The sequence below is a fragment of the Ostrea edulis genome, chromosome 2, assembly GCF_947568905.1.
Source record: "Ostrea edulis chromosome 2, xbOstEdul1.1, whole genome shotgun sequence".
Taxonomy (NCBI): domain Eukaryota; kingdom Metazoa; phylum Mollusca; class Bivalvia; order Ostreida; family Ostreidae; genus Ostrea; species Ostrea edulis.
The window spans coordinates 86143335-86169481 of record NC_079165.1 but is presented as its reverse complement, the minus strand read 5'-3'; the positions used below and the strand labels follow the sequence as shown (position 1 = coordinate 86169481).

Below are 26147 nucleotides of genomic sequence, written 5' to 3'. Positions count from 1 at the left end.
TTACAGGTGTAAAATCCTAACTCGCACAGATAAATTGATTCATGTTCAAACTTTACAAAAGTCATCGCAACATGATAAATTAAATGTACATGTAAGTTTATTATGCACGAGCTTTGCGTTTTCTTTTATCATAAAAATGTATGAAGTCGTTATACAGGTTTATTTAATCACAACACAGTGCATGCTAAGCGTACCGACAATTCGTAATTACAGGTGCCTAGGAGGAGTAAGCATCCCCTATCGACCGGTCACACCCGCCGTGAGCCCTGTGAGGTTATAAGGAAGATGCTTTAACTTTGATCAATTTTTGCTCCATCCTTAAGGCTCCGAGGTTGCAGGATTTATTTGAATATTGTTGAACGTCCCTCTCGAGAATATTTCACTCATATAGAGACGTCACCACTGCCGGTGAAGGACTTCAAAATTTAGGCCTATGCTCGGCGCTTATGGGATTTCAGCAGGAGGGATCTTTATCATGCCACACCTGCTGTTTTTGCGGTATCATCCGAAGGACCTCCCTATTTAGTCGCCTTCTACGACAAGCAAGGGGTACTGAGGACCTATTCTAACCCGGATCCCCACGGGAGCGGGGGTGCAGGAGGAATCTATGGCGAAATTAGGTCACATAGACTTTACTGTTCCAGAAACAGTACGAGTATGGAGATGAACCGGGACAACTCGGTACTCTTTGGACAACTAACATTTCTGTACAATGCATCGGTTCATCACTTATTCATGTATGTACAGATATGTCATGAAAAGGTTTCCGAATATTATGGTTGTGTCAAAGTCAGCCGTTGACTGTAAAAAATCAGCCCTTCTCGCAAAAGTCCAGTATGATGATATAACTGACTAGCGTGATGATATAGTTGATTAGCATGTTGTCAAGGTTGACCAACATGTTGATACACCTAGCAGTTTTAAACCATCGGCTATTGTTTTGGCAATTGACAAACATATTGATATACCGAAGTAAGGTGTTGGCATCATTGATTAGCATATTGATACAATATACAATTGATTATATAATGATTAACATCTCGACATAATTAATTTGAGGGGCATATCATTATTTATTGAGGGTCATATCATTGTTTATTTTTATAACTGACTAGCATTGTCCTGTCATATGTTTGAATCCACTTGCGAAACATTCTCTTTCTATACGAATTACATATGTACGAGTTAATTATATAAGAGAGGATGGAACTCTTTTGTATTTTGAGTTAACGCACGTTTTTTCTTCGCGCCAGCAATGTTTAGAGCATTCTGTGTATTCATCTTTTCTTTTTGGTTCGCCACGGTGTAAGTATTTACATTTATTTGTAAATCATTTGTACTTATCGTGCTGATATATTTGTATTTTCAATTATGATCTATTGTTTACATTTGCACATTATTGCAGATCGAATTGAGTTGTGTCAATCATACGCATGCAACATGTGTTTAGTCAAGAGTCAGCTTAATTATCTTTAAGTCATAAGTAATTGATGGTATTGTTGCAATACATACTTGATTCTTGTAAATATTACTGATTTATTCAATTCCTACATTCTACGGTTCACCATTAGTGTCATAGTTGTATCAGCATAAGTTACCTTCTGCTATGTGTGTCATTCATCTCAATATTTGATACTGAATTAATTAGATATCAGATGACTTTATATTTCATTTGGAGGATACCATGCATGTATTGGCATGTTATATACATTGTATATTGATGTGTGTCATGATTGTGAACTTATGATTGTTTTGTTTTGTTTGTAGCCTTTTACCACTTTCACTTTCACTTGCACCTGTTCAACATTAAAAGGAGGGTAGCTATCTGCAGACTTCATCTTGTCTATGGCAGAATAAGCATACTGACATAATTAGTTTGAGGGTCAACAAACATGCATTTTAATAGCTAATTCTCGTGTTTATGTATCATCAATTGACATGTTGACGGAGATAAAATGCAAGTGAACTTTCCATTTTCTATTCAGTGCGCTGGAAATGAGTTTAATTTTATACAAATCTCATTCGTAATTTTTTTTTTCCTGTGATTTCACACCTCTGAATAAAATATGCATCACAAAACAAGCTATCCTCTCTGACTATTGGAATATAAAGTACGCTATCCTCTCTCTGTCTATTGGAACATAAAGTAAGCTACTCTCTCTGTCTATTGGAATATAAAGTAAGTTACTCTCTCTGTCTTTTGGAATATAAAGCTATTCTCTCTGTTTATTACAAATGAGTCAGGAAAATACAAAGTACGCTATTCTCTCTCTGTCTATTGGAATATAAAGTACGATATCATCTCTCTATCTACTTGAATATTGGGATATAAAGTAAGCTATTATCTCTGTCTATTGGAATATAAAGTACGATATTCTCTCTCTCTCTCTCTCTCTCTCTCTCTCTCTCTCTCTCTCTCTCTCTCTCTCTATTGGAATATAAAGTAAGATATCCTCTCTCTGTCTATTGCAATGTAAAGTCAGCTATCCTCTCTGTCAACTGGAATATAAAGTCAGCTATTCTCTCTCTGTCTATTGGAATATAAAGTCAGCTATCCTCCCTGTCTATTGGAATATAAAGTAAGCTATTTTCTCTGTCTATTGGAATATTAAGTACGCTATCTTCTCTCTGTCTATTGGAATATAACGTACGCTATCTTCTCTCTGTCTATTGGAATATAACGTACGCTATCTTCTCTCTGTCTATTGGAATATAACGTACGCTATCTTCTCTCTGTCTATTGGAATATAAAATACTCTATTCTCTCTCTCTCTGTCTATTGGAATATAAAGTACGCTATCTTCTCTCTGTCTATTGGAATATAACGTACGCTATCTTCTCTCTGTCTATTGGAATATAAAGTACGCTATTCTTTCTCTGTCTATTGGAATATAACGTACGCTTTTCTCTCCCTCTGTCTATTGGAATATAAAGTACGATATCCTCTCTGTCTATTGGAATGTAAAGTCAGCTATCCTCTCTGTCTATTGAATTATAAATTAAGGTATCCCCTCTCTCTATTGGAATATAAAGTACGTTATTCTCTCTCTGTCTATTGGAATATAAAGTACGATATCATCTCTCTATTTGAATATAAAGTACGCTATTCTCTCTGACTATTGGAATATAAAGTACGATATTCTCTTTCTCTCTCTCTCTATTGGAATATAAAGTACGATATCCTATCTGTCTATTGGAAAGTAAAGTGAGCTATCATCTCTGTCTATTGGAATATAAAGTAAGGTATCCTCTGTCTATTGGAATATAAAGTAAGGTATCCTCTGTCTATTCGAATATAAAGTACGTTATTATCTCTGTGTCTATTGGAATATAAAGTCAGCTATCCTCTCTGTCTATTGGAGTATAAAGTACGATATCGTCTCTCTGTCTATTGGAATATAAAGTACGCTATCCTTTCCTTCTATTGGAATATAAAGTAAGCTATCCTCACTCTGTCTCTTGGAATATAAAGTACGCTATTCTCTCTCTGACTATTGGAATATAAAGTTAGCTATTCTCTCTGTCTATTGGAATAAAAAATACGCTATTTTTTCTCTTTCTCTATTGGATATAGAGTACGCTATCCCCCCTCTCTCTATTGGAATATAAAGTACGATATCCTCTTTGTCTATTGGAATGTGAAGTCAACAATTATATCTCTGTCTATTGGAATATAAAGTACGATATCATCTCTCTGTCTTTTTGAATATAAAGTACGCTATTCTCTCTCTAACTATTGGAATATAAAGTAAGCTATTCTCTCTGTCTATTGGAATATAAAGTACGCTATTCTCTCTCTCTCGCTCTGTCTATTGGAATATAAGGTAAGGTATCCTCTCTGTCTATTGGAATGTAAAGTCAGCTATCATCTCTGTCTATTGGAATATAAAGTCAGCTATCCTCTCTCTGTCCTTTGGAATATAAAGTATGATATCCTCTCTGACTATTGGATTATAAAGTACGCTATTCTCTCTCTGTCTATTGGAATATAAAGTAAGCTATTCTCTCTCTGTCTATTGGACTGTAAAGTAACGTATCCTCTCTGTCTATTGGAATATAAAGTATGCCATCCTATCTCTGTCTATTGGAATATAAAGTAAGCTATTCTGTTTGTCGATTGGAATATACAATAAGTTATTATCTCTGTCTATTGGAATATAATGTCAGTTATTCTCTCTTTGTCTATTGGATATAAAGTACGATATCTTCTCTCTGTCTATTGGAATATAAAGTACGCTATCCTCTCTGACTATTGGAATATAAAGTACGCTATCCTCTCTCTGTTTATTGGAATATAAAGTAGGCTATTCTCTCTCTGATTATTGGGGCATAAAGTAAGCTATTCTCTCTGTCTATTGGAATATAAAGTACGCTATCCTCTCTGACTATTGGAATATAAAGTACGCTATCCTCTCTCTGTCTATTGGAATATGAAGTAGGCTATTCTCTCTCTGACTATTGGAACATAAAGTACGCTATTCTCTCTGTCTACTGGAACATAAAGTACTCTATTCTCTCTGACTATTGGAATATAAAGTCAGTTATCCTCTCTCTGTCTATTGGAATATAAAGTCAGCTATCCTCTCTCTGTCTATTGGAATATAAAGTCAGTTATTCTCTCTCTCTCTCTCTCTCTCTCTCTCTCTCTCTCTTTCTCTTTCTCTCTCTCTCTCTCTGTCTATTGGAATGTAAAACTATCCTCTTTGTCTATTGAAATATAAAGTCAGCTATCCTCTCTGACTATTGGAATATAAAGTACGATATCCTCTCTCTGCCTATTGGATATAAAGTAAGCTATCCTCTCAGACTATTGGAATATAAAGTCAGCTATCAACTCTCTGTCTATTGGATATAAAGTCAGCTATCCTCTCTCTGTCTATTGGATATAAAGTCAGCTATCCTCTCTGTCTATTGGAATATAAAGTCAGCTATCCTCTCTCTCTCTGTCTATTGGAATATAAAGTCAACTATCTTCTCTCTCTCTGACTATTGGAATATAAAGTCAGTTATCCCCTCTTTGTCTATTGGAATATAAAATCAGCTATCCTCTCTCTCTCTCTCTGTCTATTGGAATATAAAGTAAACTACCCCCTCTCTCTGTCTATTGGAATATAAAGCTATCCTCTCTGTCTATTGAAATATAAAGTAAGATATCCTCTCTGTCTATTGGAATATAAAGTAAGATATCCTCTCTGTCTATTGGAATATAAAGTGCGCTATCCTCTATCTGTCTATTGGAATATAAAGTCAGTTATCCTCTCTCTCTCTCTCTGTCTATTGGAATATAAAGTAAACTATCCTCTCTCTATGTCTATTGGAATATAAAGCTATCCTCTCTGTCTATTGAAATATAAAGTAAGATATCCTCTCTGTCTATTGGAATATAAAGTAAGATATCCTCTATGTCTATTGGAATATAAAGTACCATATCCTCTCTGCCTATCGTAATCAAAAGTACGTTATTCTCTCTCTGACTATTGGAACATAAAGTACTCTATTCTCTCTGACTATTGGAATATAAAGTAATCAATTCTCTCTCTCTGTCTATTGGTATATAAACTAAGCAATTCTCTCTCTGTCTATTGGAATATAAAGTACGATATTCTCTCTCTGTCTATTGGAATATAAATTAAACTATCCTCTCTCTGTCTATTGGAATATAAACCTATTATCTCTGTCTATTGAAATATAAAGCAAAATATCCTCTCTGTATATTGGAATATAAAGTCAGTTATCCTCTCTCTGTCTATTGGAATATAAAGTCAGCTATCATCTCTCTCTCTCTCTCTCTCTCTCTCTCTCTCTCTCTCAAGTCATTTATCCTCTCTGTCTATTGGAATATAAAGTAAGATGTCCTCTCTGTCTATTGGAATATAAAGTACGCTATCCTCCCTGTTTATTGGAATTTAAAGTAGTGACCGTACGATATCCTCTCTCTGTCTATTGGAATATAAAGTAAGGTATCCTCTCTGTCTATTGGAATATAAAGTACGCTATCCTCTCTTTGTCTATTGGAATGTAAAGTACGCTATGAATTGAATGAGCCTTATTATTTTTCGTTTATCGCCTTTTCTCATGTGTTTAAATTTTCAATCAAATCATTTAGATATAATTTCTCACGTGTCGAATCGTTTTAACGTATACTGATTATTATCATGAGGACAATGTTATTCATAGCAAGACATAACGTAAAGAAGGAAATACAGCATTTATCATAACACTTTCCTACATCACTCCAGGAAATGACGTCATCATCGGAGTCATTCACAGCGTCCTCTGGTGGTGATTTTTCGGTTACAACGGAACCAAATATAGCTGATGTTGTAATTAAAGCTCCTGTAAGGACGTCACCTAAGAGTTTATATGCTAAAAGAGAGACGCTTGGTTCAGAAGCTTCTGGGAGATTTTCCTGGATAATAGTAAGGAAAACTGATACAACCAACAGCACGGTGATGGAGAAACCGATTCGTTCTCCAGATTCTTCAGGGAGGATGTAGACCATGACCTGCAGAAAACTCATCAGACAAATCGGCAAAATAAGGCCGGCGATGTAGTAACTGGAACGTCTTTTCATTTGGAGCTGTATATGGAGTTCTTGAAAACCATAGGAGTTAACCATAGTGGAAAGGCTGGGGCGTGTAATGTCCCAAAGATTATTCTGCTCATATTGCATGAGGTCAACCTCAGAGGACCCGGGGGGAGAGATTCAGATCCGGTGGTTAGTACCGGATGACGCAGGTTTGAGAACCAAACGGATAATACGTCACGTCGGCCTCACAAGTACTCTCAACGAGAAGAGGAGGAAGCCACAAGACAAGACCACTGCCATAAACTCTGACACTCATTGAGTTAGAGTCCAATGGATTCATGTTGTCAAAACAGTTCAGATTGATGATGTTAGTGAAACCCAAATAGTCTCCTGTAGAACCGATGTATCCTGCAGATCACCGCTATACAATCTTTTATCCCATATCAAGCGATTATCCTCCCATGAGAACTTAAAAGCTCCAATAACGGCAAGTTTGCTATCTTCTTCACTAAATTCCTTTAAGCTAATTAACCAAAAGTCCACTGTGATGGACAACGCTTTCGTTCGGTCTGCCCCGGGGCGTATTGCCTTCTGATAGCCCGTAAATAAATCCGTGTGAAGCTGGGTTTCCTGAGCTATGCTGTAACACAGAGCCACAGGTACACAGCACAGAAGAAAAACTACCAGACTATTCATCCTCGAACTCAGACTAAATGGGGTTTTGAAATCTTCCACAGAGGGTAGGTGCCTTGTGTTCGCTTTCTATGTGATTTAGAAATGAATGAATACTTTAGGTACTTATCCTCTTAAAGGACGAGAAAGGGATTACTTTTAAACTACCCTTGTGTTTGTCTGTTCTTTATTTTGCATGTCAAAAAGATTAAACAATTGTCATAATTTTTGTCAAGTAGAAAGAATCAATTTTGTTTGGTTTCATTGTAGGTAATTCAAGATTTTTCCTAAGAATGTTAGAATTTGCAAAACTTGATTTTCTGTATCGTGTTCATTACCAATTGTCCCAGCGAAGAAGCTTCTCATCAAAACTGACGTATTGAGCTAATTAGCTTTCTTCTATTTTCCTTTGATAACGTCAATGTAGTTGACCAGTTGTGTGCAACACAATGATTATTATTCTTTGTCTTTAAAATCTTTGTTTCTTGGGTTCAATATTTGTCCTAAACATTGGCAAATACTTCAGAAATTATATTCAAAGGGAAAGATAGCTTGACAATGTGTTATTGACCCGGGCTATTTCTTATTCTCACATCAAATGTTCCGTACAGTGGATATTAATGGTATCTGATATTGAGAAGAGAATAAATGAAGCTGAGCTTTAATTGATTTATAAAGTATTTATCCCTGATGAACTTCGTTAGTGGTGATAATTAGATTTCTACAGACTTCGATTTTATCAAAGGACCCTAAATATCACGTCATCGCCTTCATTAAGTCACAAATTAGGTCATTCGATATAAAAAAAAAAAAAAAGATATTGAAAATTTCAAAGTAAACTTTTTATCGGCTCGTTTTAATACATATTTACCAACTTTACATGCCACTGTTAATAAATATTTTTTTTCACCATAAATTGCATTGACAACAACATGCAAATATTGTGTACTGATTGATATAGTTCATTAACATTGAAGATAGATATTATCTAATACTTAAAACGTACTTGACTAATTTGGGGGAATATACAACTTTCGAAGTATACTTACTTTAATATAGTCCCGGGCAGCGTGCAATGTATGCATAAGCCTACCCTTTTGATTCTGAGGGACGTCTTTAGAGTATATGGAGCACCAGTTTTATTTTCGTCTATTTTCACTTTCATCCTTTAAATGGGTAATTTTAAAACTGAGCGAATAGTGCCATCACTATTACTTTAAGTAGTAAAAACAAGTTTGGAAATTCAGGCCATAAAATAAAATTATAGCAAGCGCTAAAGGTAAATATGAACAAGAGAAAGTTAGTCAAAACTAGAAAGAACTGTTCAAGCACACTATAATTGATGTCCCCCTTCCAATTTCCATGGTTTTTAAAAACATTTTTAGGGATCGTCTTTAAAGTGTATAATTAAGACTTGCGGTACATAACATTCGCCTATATAAATATGAGCTTCAAACAAGCAACAATGTTGTGATTATATGATAGTAAATTAAACTTGCAATCATACCAATATCAAAGGCCTGTCAAATGTACAAAAACAATTATGATCCGGACAAAAGCATTCTTCAAAAATTCTATTTTTGACCTTTACATAAAAGATCAAGGTCAAGGGTAATAAAAAATGGCACATGACACACTTTCTTGTCATGGTGTACCCACATACCAAACATCAAAGGCAGTCCCTAATGTCAAAAGACAAAAACGTTAAGATCCGGACAACAAAAATGGATGAAAAAAATTATTTGACCTTCACATAAAAGGTCAAGGCCAAATGTCATAAAATGGCACGCGAAACGCTCAAGCTTATCATACAATCTAATTAAAATTAGACTTGTATATCCGCTCCTCCACGATATAATTAGATTGGCTTATCATAGTACACCAAATATCAAAGGTCTAACCCAAGATTCTATTATTTGACCTTTACATAAAAGGTCAACGTCAAAGATTATCAAAAATGATCATATCATAGTATTTTCCCTTATTTATGTAGCAATATTCCAGTATCACCTGCATATGCTGTTTGCATCTCTCAACTGATTCGTTAGGCAAGAGCTTGTTCTACGTATGGTCAGTTTTTAAATCGAAGTAGGCTACTGACAAGCAAGTTGATGGTGCAGGGGTTCCAACAGTCTCGTTTAAAATCAGCATTTCGCAAATTCTATGGTCGTTTTAACGATCTAGATTGCTAATACAACCTATTATTGGGTCAAATGCTGTCTGACGTGTTTCATGCCGATTGTTAGGCCGTTCTTGACACACTAATTTTGACAACGGATAACTCTGTTTATCTGATCAAGATATAGGGCTCACGGCGGGTGTGACCGGTCGACAGGGGATTCTTACTCCTCCTGGACACCTGATCCCACCTCTGGTATATCTGTGTGTTTGCTCGACTCTCTATTTTGTATTGACGATGTCTTCGTAGTCTTGGGTTTTCCAACAGTCCTTTGGAATTCCAATGGGCACGAATTGTGTTCTTTTGTTACTGACCTGTTTTCATATTGTTATAAGGCAAAATTTATTCAAAAGTTTCCACGTGAAAAGAAAAAATATCTTGGTGTGGACTTCAACTCAACATTTAGAAACATATGCACGTATATCGACGAGGTTTTATCTATTATCAAAGATGAAATGCAGAAAATAAATATGGGGAATCACCCAATGCAATGATGACTACGCAACTTATATTTTGTAAGTTTATTGGCGATGATTGGCCATGGCTGCTTATAAATGTGGGAGCTAGGCATCAATTCTTGCCTTAGAGAGCATCCCTAAAAACAAGCAAAATATTTTAACCCTGGGAGCAGATGCTCAGATTGCTTGCTCACCTAATCCATAATAGAAAATTGAAAATGTTAATTCGTGTAAAGTTAAGATAGAAGCACTACTGGTAAGCCAAAATGCTGTCAACATATGGAAACGTTGTCAGCAGCCATGACGATTTGGAGTCATTGATGAAAACATTCCGGTTTGACTTGACCTGTAATATAAATCAAAAGTAAACGAAACAGCAGTACCTGTAGGAAAGAAATACATGTAATCAAACAGAATGATAATCATCGACCAGTCTACAAAATTATGTACACGACTATTAAAGTGTCAGACCCCCCCCCCCCCCCCCCCCCCCGAGAAAGAGGGGATATGGGAGGGAGGGTAAATTTTTTCCAGATGAATGTGACGAAAGCACAATATGACGTCATAGGAGCTAACAGCCTGACAGTTACGGGCAGCACTAAAAACCCCGGTAACGACTTGTTATCGTCAATGTAGCAGAACGAGGGAAAACAAGTAGATACAAAATCAAATAATCTCAGAATGTATAGAATCATGAACGAACAGCAAATCAATATACGTTTCCCTTTGATAAATGGATTTAACCTCAAGTGGTTAAATCTTATTAACAATAATCAATTTCATTCATATGTCGATTATATATGCCCCAGTGAACTCGAAATTAAATACACCACACCGTCTTCCACATCTGCTTCGAACTTAGGTAATTTATTGAACATGGAAGTTAACGGCAAACTAATAACTCACCTATATGACAAGCGGGATTATTTCAGCTTCTCCGTCGTCAACCTCCCATATTTATGTAGCAATTTTCCATTATCGCCTGCATATGGTGTTTATGTATCTTAACAGATTCAATACACACAAGCTTGTTCTACCGGTCATGGCAGGCGTTGGCACATTAACAAATCCTCACTGCTGCGGCCCTGACCGCAATGTCAATTTCAAAAATTGTGGTACTTCACATACAGCTGATGACTCTTGATATGAGTAAAATATTCTCGACTGGACGTAAAACAAACAACCAACTAAAAGTATTTTCCATTTACATGCAAGTGACAGACAGATACTCGGACAAGCATTTATAGAAAAAAACCAGGATTTTCTTATTTGTCTAAATTTGTAGTATTTTACCTTCTCCTAAAGTCTAAATATGCGTGTATTTGTTTTCTGTATATTTTTCTCTACAGCTCATTCGATAACGCGATAACGACAATATTCCGAAGATGACGAGGGGTGTGATTTATTAGAAATCGATGCTGTAACGGAACGTGATCTATTTTGACAAAGTATGCTGATTTTGATGTGAGGGACAAAGTTTTTTCCAAATATCGTAAAAAACTGATAAACCCACAAATGTATCATGTGGTGCTGCTTTGTATAGCTCATAAACATGTTTCTTTAAGTGTGAAGCTGGCAGCTGGTATGTAGGTGGATCCTCATCTCTCCCTCGTGGTGCAGCAGGTTGTGGAAGCCCGTAGTCATCTGCATAAGTAGTAATAAAGGTTTTTACTCGTTTATATTCTTCAAAATCAAAAGCATTTGGGGCTCTTTTTCCAGTATTTCCATGAATGCGGGGTGTGATGCCATTGTTCAAAACATGTTTCGCAATGTTCTTCAGCATGTCCTCACCAATATCATAAATGATTCGAAAAGCAGCGACACAAATTTCAGATCCATTGAAACAATAACAAAATCGATGTCTCTTGATTTCCTTTTGACTCTTTGTTGCTGTAGATCCGTTAACCTTGAGAGCTCCCATGATATAGATATCCTTTTCACACTTGGAAAGTTCTCTTACATTCTGGATATGTTCTACTACAGTCTTTCTGTCTAACCTTTCAACACATTTTTTGGCGCAAGCACATCCTGATGTCAGCTTCTCGATATCCTTTTCTGGTAGACTAGAGACCTCTTGAGCTACTGGTATGTCATTACTGGTATCTAAGTCACTGTCAGTTGAATCTGGGTTTTCTTCATCTAAATTGAGGGGTGCGACATGATTTGTTCCAAAGTGCTCCTCTAGTAACCTGTTCAATTCCTGAAACGATGAAGTAAAGGGAAGAACGTCAAGCTTTATTCTATCATGATCACACATTTCATTTGTTACGATTCAATTTAAAAACAAAAATACATATATACTAAATATATTTCATTAACAATTCCAAAACATCAGCAAGGTTTGATATCTCTAAATTCGGAAACTCTTTCTTCATAATAAAATTCGGCGTTTATATAAAATTATGAGTAGAATTATAATAGTGTTCTTAGTACTGGGTAATTATCTGCAGCGTATTTAGCTCATTCGTAAAACGGTGAATCCGGCCCATTTTATTTAAACTACATTTCCTTACTTTTCTATATTTTTTAAATTAGAACTTAGTTGCAATACTGCTATAACTTAATAAAAAGTTTGGATACCATAGTAGAATTGCTTTTGGTTTTCATTTAATATATATATTTAAAGTATGACGAACAGACAACACTAGGGGAAAGTATGCTCATATTTTTTAAGTTTAGCTGGCTGGGGATCAAAGAACCTTACAATCACTTTTAATTGATTTGAAGTTTTTAAAAAAGTATTCTACTTTTGTGCACAACTTTAACCAGTATATCAAATTGAAATCCAAAAAAGTTCCCAACTGTATGTGGCACTGCTATTAAACAGTAAGATAAATCATGTGGGTGTTTATAATTAACAATTTTTATTCTTTTCTAGAAAGGAATTGTCTAATAGATCTGTTCAAGGTTGCACTCTGTGAAATATTGTATAACTATACGAAAAGAAAATTGTAATAATAAAGCTTGAATGTTGAAAAATGTTTTGGTTGACAATGGAATAAATAAAACACGCACAATTTTTTTTCCATCATTATTTACATGCACAAAAAACAAAATTAATATCATTTAAATTCAATATCAAAATACATTCTAAAATAGAGCTTATTTCAGCAATGAGGCTAGTAGGATGTAAAAAAAAATATCCCAATCTAAACTATGCTTTACGTATTTTGTTCTCCTACAGCGCGCCATACATTTTTTTCTCCGGCGTCAGATGACAACAAACTTTCCGATCTGAACGGATTTAAATTTGCATGCGCTTTTCACAGTAAATACATAGTACATCTGTAACAACCTCATGGATTATTTAACTAGAATTGGAAACATGGGATATTCTACTTGGAGAAACAGAAATTACAACAATTTCAGGATGAAAACCCGGGTATTTGAGATTTGAGTACAGAACAACACACTGCTATAGGAGTGCTGTAAAGTAATGATTAGTCTGCATCTTGTTGATACAGTGAGAAACTATAGTTTACCTCATGTTATTATTCTAAATGTTATCAATATTATACAAGAAGAAACAAAAAATGGAAATTTCGAATATAAGCCTTAAAGGTTTTATACGACAGGTTGTTATAATGTATGGAGAACATCGGGCGGCATACTTAACGAGATTAACGCACGCCGATTGTGTTGATGTTTTACGTTGTTTAAATGTACTGTATTTTCCGTTTTTCATTTTTGCATACATATTTTCCCGTAAAGGAACACAGTAGATAACATTACCTCAAGCTCGTCCATTTTATCGTAACATTCCACTTTCACTCGCCGTCACATGTAGTCTGTGAGGATTTTCTTCCGTGAAAAATGACGTCGCGTAAATGCATTGTGATGTAAAATTTATGTGAACGTCATAAGGGAGGGGGTTGCTTGGAACGGCTCATATGTCTGTGCATCTCGAATTCTTCTGTTTCGAATTTGAAGATTGTGTTTTAGGTCATCCGAGTCGTGACATATTGCTATCTGTTTTTGTCCGTCGTCAGGTGTCGGTGGTAAACTTTTGAACATTTTCAATTTGCTTAGTATTCTCTGGAATGGCTAAATCAATTTAAACTTAATTTAGTGTAATTCCAATGTTATTTATTACAATTGTTTTGATTGGACAAAAATAAAGCTGAACAAGAGTTTATACATCAATAAATCCGAAAACGCGATGTATTTATACACGCCTGAAAACAAATAACATAGTGCGGGGAAACTATTCAAATTTTTGCAATTTTTAATAAAGTGAATGAATTGGAATTATAAGAATCAAACATTCTTTTTGAAGAATTTCTCGATGTGTAAACTCCGGACATTTATTCAGTTTGTGAGTAAAATGTCCGGAGTTTACACATCGAGAAATTCTTCAAAAAGAATGTTTAATCCTATAATATATCATTTATGAATGAAGGAAAGCAAATTCCGTGTACTTAATGGATCCTGCCTCCCTAGAGCCTAAGGGGTTGGGCCAAAACCATTAAAATTAATGTAATTTTCGAAACATTGCTTTACTCTTGGACATCAACAAATAATAAGCAACGAACACTTCATCGAAATTCTTAAATTTGTTACCCCTGCATGAACACGGGCTCCTCGAAAAATTAGAGGTGGAAGGGGGTGTCTAGGAGGTTTAATCATCCACTGTTGACCATGATCCATTATCTTTATGAGGCTAGGTATAAATTGATTTAAGACTTGATCAGACACAGAACACGATATTGTGTATCGAATCAGCTGAGAGATAAAAGCATCATACACAGGTGATGTCGGAGTATTGCTACATAAATATGTGACGTTGACGATGGAGAAGCTGAAGCCATCCCGTTTGTCATGACGTTGAATACTTAGTGACACCTATGCTCAATAATAGATCAAAATATCAAGCTATATGGGGAAACGCTGTGGTGTCTTTTATTTCGAGTTCACGGGGATGCAAAAACGAAGACAAGGAACAGTGATAAATATTACAAATCTTATGGAGAATACAAAATTAAGAGTAGGGCTAACACGGATCCTTGGAAACACCAGAGGTTGCATAAGGTACCCAGGGGGAGTAGGTATCCCCTGTTGATTGGTCACATCCGGTCCGTTGTGAGTCCTGTACCTTGATCAGAAAAACGGAGTAATCCGTAGTCCAAATTAGTTTGTATAGAACTGTCTAACAATTGCTATGACAGACACACATGAGACAGCATTAGACTTGATAGCAACTTATTTGTCAGTAACCTGTCTCGATTTAATTTTGTCATATACAGAATGTGCTCTCACGTATCGAATCAGTTGTGTGAAAGGGTAACATTAATAATCCCGAACTTTCTATAGAATTGATTGAATATTGTTTAACGCCCCTCTCGGAAATATTTCACTCATATGGAGACGTAACCATTGCCGGTAAAGGGCTGCAAAATTTAGGTCTATGCTCGGCGTTTACGGCCTTTTAGCAGGGAGTGGTCTTTATCGTACCACACCAGTTGTGACATAAGGTCTCGTGGTGGGTTTTTTCCGGTCTCATCGGAATGACTTCTCAATTTGGTCGCCTCTTACGACAAGTAAGGGGTACTGAGGGCCTATTCTAACCCGGATCTCGACAGGACTCGAATGAGTTGGAAGAAATATTAGTATCTTTTTTCTTCATTATTTGGTTTTATGTTATTTTGGAGTTTTTTAGGGTGAGTGCAAAATCTGGACCTTTCACCTGAAAACATATCCACTTTTCGCTGATTACGTGCATTTGTTGCAATCAATTACACGGGTAAAGGACGTATATAAACTTATGGTCAAGTCTTAATTTTCTAAATGTTGAGTGAAATATTTATAATCCTTAAAAAAACCGTAATGAAACATTATTGTGTAAGCCTTTCAATTCGTAAAACTCGGTTTATCTAAATGTTGTTTAAATAATTTCAACAGCTTGAAAAATAAAAACACGTTTTGTCGATTTCCATCTCGACTCGTACCCCGCTTACCTATGTGTACAAGTAGAATTTCTGTATTGTTTTACCCAAGAACAAATTTGTTGAGAAGTTTTCTAAATATGTTGATAATATATTCATTATATTGTGCAACTTTATGAGAGACAATTACATTTTACTGGCCATGCAGCTTTTAACAAGTCTTTATGTAAAGATTTTATGAGTTAAGATCGATAACTCCTACTTTAGAAATCATTTTTATTTATTTTTGTGGAAATGTGTTTTGTCAAAATAAAAATGATATGTGATAGAGAATATCACAGAAATTTATTATTCAGTCTTTAATGACTCAGAGTTAAACATATACAGGATGAGTTTCAAGTGAAGATTTTGAATATTTAGATTTATCCGTAGATCGTCAGTTTGATTTGTTTGACTGTTGTATTAGCCCAATATCGCTGTCTGTATGTGAAGCATGCCGTTATGAAAAGTTTTTCGATGTTGAAAAGATATTTAAAAAGTTCGTATAATCTCAAAATTCCAATATGTGCAAATGTATTTTATTTTAAAAAAAACAAACAAACTGATAGATATCTAATCTTAATAATTATTCCTTTTGATCTTGTGAAATTTTTAAACGTACATGTTTTTAGTATGTGATTTTATGACAGATCTTTGGAACATCTTCGGTTTAAAATTATGAGATATGTTTTAACTTTTCTGGACTGCCGTAAGTATGGACGAACTGAGATTTTCACACTTATGAAAAGCTTCGACTCACAGGTGAATGAAATAATTATCAAACAGTTTGTTTCAGAATGGGATAGAAATCTTGAGAAAATATCAAAATGTATCAATCTGCATCACAAAGTCATTTTAAAAGAAATATTTGTCTTTCTAATTTTGATTTATAAAGTGATGAGCTGTAAAAATACGTTTATTCCAAGTATGGGACAAGTTGAAGATATCAAATAATTTTGTTTACAGGGTCAGTCTGATGAAAATCAGACCTTTGATCCCCTGAAATAATATTATATTACAACATTTGTGCAGCGACATGATATTAGGGTAGCGGATCTAATCAGATTGTTTGGGGGTTAGATAATTTTTTCTGTATAATGAGAAATGAGATATCTGTACAGACATCTACATAATTCTGCGCAGTGTATCTTCATTACCCGAGTAAAGTTCACTTTCTCTCAAAAGAAATACATCGCTTTACTACTTTGTATCAAACAAATTGTCCTTCACAGCGGAATACCTACACTCCACGTCATCAGGCTCTGTCGGATCGCCTTAAGTTTTGTGACGTGGTTTCGAAATGTCAATGGCGGAGGAGGGGCGGAAGGAGGTAACTCACAAACTTGAAAAAACGTCCGTCCTCCAAAGCTGTAGGTGGGAGAAGAGGCAGAGTGACGCACCGCATGGCCGGAATTTTAATTGTTAGAATCTGATTGGTCAATCTCTGCCTGTCCTCAGACACGGGACAAAATAACCATCATCATGCTTAACCATACAATATCTCAGACTATGCCATTCAAGGAGGATACTTATTGATTACTATAAGAATTCTTAAGTAAACTTAAATTTATTTATATTAATGCAATAAGTCTTTTTATTGCCCAGTAACCCATTAATTTGCTTCTTTCTTTCCAATATCCTCTCATCAATAAAATAACCATATCTTATCCTCCTCTAATGAATAAAAAGCCTAAAGAACAGTTTGTCGTGTGTTGCCACCTTTGTGACGTTTAATAATTTGTTTGAAATTCTCAAAAGTATTATTAACAATGTCATATAATTTTAACAGACACAAAATGTAAATATGAAAAATAAACCAATTTTGTAAAGGGAGATAATCCAAATTTTCAGTAATTAAAACTTAGACTTAACCGAAAAATTATGAAAATGGGTCTGAAAACGCCACTGACTTGACCGAAACAGGGAAAGTTCAGACCCATGAAGGAAAACTGTGGCAACACACATCAAACCATAAAATTATCAGTAGTGGGTAACAATTACATAATTTGGACATTGCAATATGGGAATAAACATATGTCCCATACTACAACAGAAACACAACTTGTCCATGAGACATGTAGGAAAATATACATGTATCTATTACAACTCAATAATAATAATGATAAAATTGCTCTTTGAGAGATAAACATATGCCCTCGTTACAACAAAATCAAAGTATTACCGTCATTTGAGGATTTGGTTTGTATGTGATCCTGAGTATTAACAAATGACTCAGGCATAAATGTTCTTGATAAGGGATAAACATATGCCCCATACAAACAGTACATCGCATGTAACATTTCTCACTGTCATTTCACCACCGTCATATATGTGTGTAGCTTGAACATTTACCAGCCTAAGTATTAACAAATGACTTAAGCATATGTCCCCGTTAGGTAATGATCCTGAAACACACTTGGAAGTCAAGGTCCTGCACATGTAAAGAACACTGAGATCTGCCTTTTAGCTCCACTTCAACCCAGACATATATCAACATGGTGTCACATGTCTTATGTAAGATTTAAATGCATCTGATTTCCATCTGCCCAGGAATCTAATCTGACTATCACTCATCCCCCGTGATGCACAGTAAGAGGCCATTCCAATTCGAAAAGAATGTCCTTTGAATCTATTAACATCCAAATTACAAAACATGAGACTCTCTTTTAATATGTTTGAGAATTCGTGCCTTGAGACAGGGATATTTGGGGGGTAGCAAAAAAGGGGCCCTTCACGCCTCCCTCTCATTTTTAAGTAGTAATCTAATGCCCCGACTGGACAATATTTAAAAGAGTTGCACAAATTGATTGTAAGTGTAAAGACTTTACCACCAGAATGTTTATAATTTTGAAAGTGAATCAAAATTTTACTTTTTAGAAAAGTAACCTGTGACATTTGCAAGATATGATTAGCAGTGCAACTTGATGTTATTTCTCCTATTCTGAGGAACCCATGGAAAGCCAATAAAAACATTGCTTGAAATAGTACTTTCTTATAAATATTTGACACTGTATTTTCTAATGCCCCACAGATTTTATGTAGCACTGCAATTGTTATTGGTAAACGAATATCCATTGAAGGTCTTGATTTGCGACAAGAACTTAACAGTTTTTGAACAAGGAAGCATGACGTATTGTCGGGCAAGTTATTGATTCTATGTATATATGCTATTGATGAAATAAATGACACAATAGAAGAGGCTGCATAACCTTCAGCAAATAAATAAGAGATAAACAATGCCAAAGTATCCTGAGACAATGGAAGATCATTACTTATATGAAATTTGTTTGCAAAATTTCTGAAAGTAGCCCATGCCCTTTTATATGCCTGAGTGGAAGCTGGTGCCAATGTTGAATTCAACAGATTCCTCAAGACTGGTTCTAAGGAGGTAAGGCTGGCAGCTGAGGAATCAACATCGGTTCTTTGTCCATCCAAGGAGCCAACTGATGGAACTGCTGAACCTTCAAACGAGACAAACAGTCACATAGAATATTTTCTTTGGTACTAAGATGCCTAGCTTGAAACAAAATGTTAGACTGCAAACAAATGAGCACTAACTCTCTCACCAGATACATTATACATTTATCTTTCGATGATTGTTTGTTAATGATATGCACAAGAGCATAATTATCTGTGTAAAAGTAAATACATTTGTTTTTCAAAATATGACTCCACACTTTAAGAGCTAAAACTATTGGATAAAATTCCAAGAGAGTAATATTACATTTTTTCCAATTAACATCCCAAGTACTATAGAACCAATGTCCTCCTAACACTGCCCCATATCCAATAGATCCTGAAGCATCTGTATACAATTTCAATTCGTTGGAATCTACCCACCTATCCGGTAAGAAAACTGACCTACCGTTGAATTGATCCAAAAAGGCCAACCAAGTATGTAAATCTGCTTTTACCTCTTTGTTTAATCTAATGTGATAATATGATTTTATAATGCCAACAGTGGTATTGATAAGTCGCCTTAGAAATGCTCTTCATGGCAAGACCACATTACAAGCAAAATTAAGAAGACCAATCACTGATTGCATATCCTTCAAAGTAATCTTTTTGCAAGGCAAAATCTCCTCAATTGCATCCTCACATTTTCTAACTTTATCAATAGGTAGCCGTGCCTCCATCATCTCAGTGTCTAATTCATAACCCAGAAAAGTCATTATCTTGTCTGGACCGAATGTTTTATCCTTAGCCATAGGTATACCTATGTCAGCACAAACTGTTAAGAATGTCTCAAGTTTCTTGCGGCATTCTGTGGCAGATTTATCAACAATTAGAAAATCATCTAATACATGAGTCATAAATTTTATACCTAATTTTTCTTGTGCTATCCACTGAACCGCCGTACTAAACCTTTCAAATATGCGACAAGAAGAACTGCAACCCATCTGAAGACATGTGTCAAAATACCAATTACCTTGCCATGTAAAACCAAAATATTTAAACTGGGATGCATGTAAATTGATAATCCTAAATGCATTAGAAATATCTGTTTTGCAACAATATGATCCTTTCCCACACTTTTTAATGTACTGAATAGCATCCTCAACAGAAGAGTATTGAACAAATGACTCCTCTTCTGGGATGCCATCATTGACCGATTTACCTTCTGGATATGACAGATGATGAATCATACGGTACTCACCCTCTGTTTTCTTGTTAACTAGACCTAAGGGGGAACAATGTAAAACTGGCAATGGCTTTTCTGTGAAAGGACCCATAATTCTACCCAAACATATCTCTTTCTCTAACTTCTTGCTGATAACATCTGGTAAGTCATTTGCTGATTTCAAGTTTTTAGAAACGATATTTTCAATTTTCCCTGTATAACCAATACTAAAACCATATCTAAAACCATTAACTAAAAATTCAGTTTCTATGTTGTCATACCCCACTAACCAATACTCTAACCTACTGGGATTTATTGGCGTTGGACCCTTTTGTGGAATAGGTTGCCTTTGTGGATTTATAATTACCTGTGTAAGTTTGTTTTCCATTACTTTGAAATGATTTTTGGGTTCTAGCTCTGTCCAAGAAACGAAATGGCCGTTGAAGCAGATTTTTACATGAATAAATTGGATGGATGCCACCACAATTAAAACATCTGTGCTGAAATTTGCAAGAAGCACCTAGGGTACAATATCTCCCAGCTTTGTGAAAGGCAAAGCATGCTCCATGAGGAATTTCCTCATACTTACCCAATGTTGAACGCTCTGTTGCAATTTTGCTCAACTTTTTCTCAGATTGCTTGAGGCGAGCATTAACATATATCTCCATATGGACGTCACCCCATTCTACCTCACCTTGTTCTATGAGTTCCCTGAACTCCTTATCATATTTTCTCCAATCCCCCTTGTCTTCTGCAATCTGCCTAACAGATTCCATATGTTTTGCAAGTTTTGGTTGTGCAGATGTATACTTAATGCAATATATTGCTGCATACCTATTCCATGCCGTTACCCAGTCATTCAGGGATAAGGAGCCATCCCTTACATCGTCATCATCTTCGGACCTCATATTGTGAATCACCACCTTACCTGACTGATCTTGTTCTTCAACTTTGATAGAATATTTACTTTTTCCCTTTTCCTTTTTTAACAACAGAGCCATATCAACATACTGTTTTGACCAAATTTTTGATTTGATTTTGTCTGAAACCTTTGCCTCTATTGGTACAGAAAAGCTTACAAATCCTGCCTTCTTACCTGCATTTGCTAAAGATGGGCATTCAGTACCAACAATCTGTGAACTGTGTTCAACCACAGCACTTGATACCAAACCAGAAATGTTTGCATTCCCTGACCTACTTATCATTTGACAATCTGACCCTTCATTATGAACAGAGATACTCCCCTGCTGTTGTAGCAATGGTTTTATCTCTGCTAACACTTTCTCTGTAACCGACTTTGTTATGGCACCGTGTAATTCATGGACTGGAGTTATGGAGTGGAGTTTGGAGTGGAGTTTGGAGTCAAATTTTGGAGTCTGTTTTTTCTCTTTTCTTTAGTTTAATTTTTGCTTTCAAGCAAAAACTTAAATTAATTTCTTTTGTGGTTTTGTTTGTTAATAGAAGTAGTGTTCAATGGAATCTATTTTGTGTCATCTAAAGCATGGGCACTAATGGAACACCCTTCCATTGTCTGTCTGTCCCTCTGCCACTAGGTGACACCTTATATCTATTGAACTGTAAGAGGTACTAGTTTAATATTTAGCCAAGACATTATGAAAAACACCAGGATTGCAGACCTCATGACATAATATTTGATCTAGTTTTCAAGAATATTTCACACTATCATTATACATTATGTCTTTTGAACCGTGAGAGATAAGGCTTTGATCTTTAGCATAACTATTTCTTGTCCTAAAAAAACTCTTACTGATCTCGTAACATTGAACTTTATCTTTGATCTTTATCAAATAAAAACAGTTTAACCTCTAACTTACGACCAACACAACAGCTAGGACTTTGATATTCAGCATGCAATCACAACTTCTCGGGCCTTTACGACAAGCTCCGAAAAACACCTCGAATGTATTAAGAACACCGGGTGTTAGAATTTTATACTAAATGGTGAAAACGGCTCTTCCGAAATATTCAAAAAGGCACTTAAATATTTGTAAAACAGCACTTATAAATTTGCAAAATGGCATCTGAGAAAATATGTAACCATACGATTTTTGAAGATTTTTTTTTATTTCAAATTATTTAAATCATTTTAAGTATAAATATTATAAACCTTTTATATATATATATAAAAAACTATTTCTAGATTTAATAAATACTGCAATGAGATATGTTTTATAAAGTAAAGATAAATGCTTAAAATAATCATAAATATATTTGTGTATTTCTCTTAAACTGAAATACTTATGTACCATTGTCACTATGAACAGTGGCTTTAACATTACATCAAATGAATGCTGCAATTGGAGGTGACAGTTGTGTGTACCTTTGAACGTTATGGTCTATAATTCTGTAGTTAAAAAAATATTATTGAAGTAAACTAGTGGTGTGCAGTTTTTTTTATCAATTTGGATAATGGCATCATTCACAAATGATTAAATTACCCTGTAACATCAACCAGAGCTATCCATAAGCAAATCTATAATTATGAAAGACATTGTAAACGCTTATGTCGTTAGAGTTGAGATAATTACAAATATTCATTTAATTAAGATGGTGATTGTTTGAACAAGTCCGGTGAAGATCACAAAATATCTATTACCTAAATCACAGGACTGATGTTATATTTATAAGTTAATTCTCTTTTAAACAGGTGAACTGGTCAACTCCAAGTTACTCTTTTTCCTCAAAAAAGGATTTCCTAAAATTATTGTACTTTCATGATAACATGCTGATGTGAATGAATGGGTCTGTTATAATCGTGAAACACTGCCTGCTCTTGTATAAATAACTCCTGACAGATTCTCAGATAAACTGAATATGTGGGACAAGCAGTGGCTGCATCAAATCCCTGCATAGCTGGTCCTTAAAACAGGGTCATTGGTATTAATTTCACTCATAAAAACAGTTTTTCCTTTTCACATCTATTTTTCCTTCGTTTAAAAAATGCAGTTTTCTCCAAAACAAGTTTTTGATAAAAATGACAGGGGTTGTACATGTTGTAGCATCAACATGTCTTTATACCCTCCTATGATCATAAATTAAAACATGAAAATCAGTTTTTAAATTACTTTTTTATTTGCGCATAGTAATTCTAATCTCTATGCAATATAATTCAAATTAAAAAAGCAATAATAATAACAATAAGTTTATACATAGTTGTAAATAAACATATAAAATATACAAAAAACAAAACAAAAAACATTAAAAAAAATAATAATAACAGCAGTTTGTTTTATGAGTAGTTGAAGAGCTCATCTCTTAATTCTTTTTCTCATTGCATCTCATCACATGCAGTAATTATTTAATTACCAAGGTAAATACCATTTTCATTTAGTAGCTTCAAATGATCTGAAGTTAATTGACATTTTATTTCATCATGTATTATAACATCTTTCATTTCAAATTCAGGACATATTTTTCTTGCACATTCTGCATTCAGATGGAAATATGTATTTTGCAAATTAAATGATTTCCTTTTCAGTTTTGTCCGGGGGCTAGTATAGATTCTGTGGTCAAACCGTTTTAAAATAAGGTCATGTGGAGGTTGCCTGTTTGCCTGTTTAAAATCTTGGCCACATCCATAACACACTCTTATCAATCCTGCAAGGAAGGTCAAGTGAAATGGCTGACAATGTGAAATTCTATTTGTTTTATCAATATCCGATTCATTGGAATCTGCATAGAATAGAGTGTTCTTAGAAGTTTTGCTAATTTTTCCTTTCCTTTTTTGGGTCGCAGCATTTGCTTTTCTACCACGACATGCTGGCATATTTGTACTGGCTAACTGATATAAATTACAACTAACTCCTTTTCGTGCTCTTGTTTTGGAAAGTTTTGTTAAATATTCTTTTAATACACCTAGATATTGGGCTACACTAATAGTGTGTTCACAGACTTGGAATGCACTCCATCGAGAACACCTCTTTTCACAAGACACTGATGCAGAATTCGGATAGAATTTTAACTTAAAAGGATCCGATGATTTTTCTTTGTTAGCAGCAAGGTAGATCTTCCCCTCTGTATCACCAGGCAAAGGAACAATACTGTGTTTTGTTGTAATTAACCTATCAGCTTCCTGTATAATATCTTCAGAGACCCGAGAGGGAAGGCCTGGTATGCAGCTCATGGACTCGGATTGAGAAAACCAGCTTGGGGTGTTATCTCTCTCTTTATCTTCTTCTTTAAGAGGTTCATTTTGGAAACTATAAAAATTTAATGAATTTCACATGACATGGTGTAGGAGATAGATGAAAACGTACAGGGAATGTGTTGTTTAAGAATATATATTGTATTTTTTTTATTTTCAGAGTAAGGGCCGTTTAAGACCACAAATAGAAATCCATATTTTCTACATCAATCTAAATTCATACATGTATTTCATTTAACAAAATATAGAGAATTGATATTCCCTGTTTAACAAAATAGAATTATTTTGATATAACCGTCAGTTATTGGAGTAAATAAAATTCATTTGGATTAATAATAAATTATTTAAATATAAAATGATATATAGATAAGTGATTCATACTGCATACCGTTTAAATAGTGCTTCTCTTTGCTGTGCTGACTTCTTCCAATACAAAGTCTCATCTGTTTGCAGGTGTCTGTATTCCGCTTTTAATTTATATTCCCCTTTGCCTATCAGAGCAAGTTTGATTTCATTTTCTTGTCGCCTAACACACTTCTCTGCCAGTTTGACAAAGTCATAAGGATCTAGTTTCTTTTCTTTTCCTTTATTCTTACTAAAAATATCGGCTTTTATGACAGAGTTGATGCATTCATTCCCATTTTGTGTATATGGTTTTGGAGGAAAACCGAGTCCACATCTTGTTCTTACTTCTGCGCTCATACAATTTCTTATAAGTTCAAGTTTATGTTCCAGAAAATATTGTAAAAAGTCTTTCCCATTTTCGTGACGTGAAATCCATTCTTCCTTTAATTGTTCGAGTACATTACTCATTTCAGTTTCATTTAGATAATCAACCAGTCCTTTTATCTTAGTGTCCTTCTGCATGTGGTCAAAAATATCTTGTATGTACTGTCTTGCTAAATGTCCTTTGATATTTAGTTTATTTAATTTTATTTTTATGTTGTCAACCATGTGGATATCGCAAAGTAAATGTATGCTAGATGGAAAGCAAACCTCAAATGCATTTGACAAATTTACGTCACCGTCTGTTCCAAAAACTTGTAGATTTTTCAGATTTGGAGAGTTTTGTAATAAAGATGAAGACAACTTGAAGTAGCTATCAAATGTCTTTCTTTGGTGTAATAGCATTGGTCCTATCATAACTGGTTCTACCCCGAAAGAGTTTGTCAACATCAGGTGTCTGTAGGTGGTAATTGACACATAATATTCACCAATATTAAAAGTTGTATCGATTCCAAGAATTGACAAATTGGTCTCATTGGTACAAAATTTTTCTATTTCTGTCAATTGTCGATCGGTTGACATAAACATTGTAAATTCAGGTGAAGCTCTCACCTCTCTTAAAAATCTATCCTCGGTTTTCTCCTGTCTTTTCGCTAAATCCAAACATTCAATGACAGGATCTGGTGTAGATAGACTCTTTCTATTAAAATTACGTATTTGCTTCCTATCTCGAGCTATTTGTGACCCACATTTTATTTCGTTCAGGCCCCCTTCATCTTCTATAAGAGTATGGAAAATATCCTTTGGTTTGTTGAACTGACAGAGCTCTTTGATACGACTCTTGGTGCTCTCAAATGTTCTTTAATATTTAGAGGT

General features: G+C 34.9%; 2 protein-coding genes and 1 pseudogene across 2 annotated transcripts; all 3 read right to left on the bottom strand.

Moving 5' to 3' along the window:
* Positions 1–5900: 5900 nt before the first annotated feature.
* On the bottom strand, positions 5901–7347 carry LOC125681729 (acetylcholine receptor subunit alpha-type acr-16-like; annotated as a pseudogene).
* Positions 7348–9902: 2555 nt separating this feature from the next.
* LOC130051943 (uncharacterized) lies at positions 9903–12342 on the bottom strand. The gene is made up of 2 exons (XM_056155282.1): positions 10745–12342; positions 9903–10184 (listed from the first exon to the last, which is right to left on the bottom strand). The coding sequence occupies exon 1, from the start codon at positions 12093–12095 to the stop codon at positions 11274–11276; it is 822 nt and encodes a 273-aa protein (XP_056011257.1). The 5' UTR covers positions 12096–12342; the 3' UTR covers positions 9903–10184; positions 10745–11273.
* Positions 12343–22675: 10333 nt separating this feature from the next.
* LOC130051942 (uncharacterized) lies at positions 22676–25368 on the bottom strand. Its single transcript, XM_056155281.1, has 2 exons — positions 24934–25368; positions 22676–24600 (listed from the first exon to the last, which is right to left on the bottom strand). Exons 1-2 carry the CDS (start codon positions 25356–25358, stop codon positions 23700–23702), a joined length of 1326 nt encoding a protein of 441 aa, XP_056011256.1. The 5' UTR covers positions 25359–25368; the 3' UTR covers positions 22676–23699.
* Between the last annotated feature and the right edge of the window lie 779 nt (positions 25369–26147).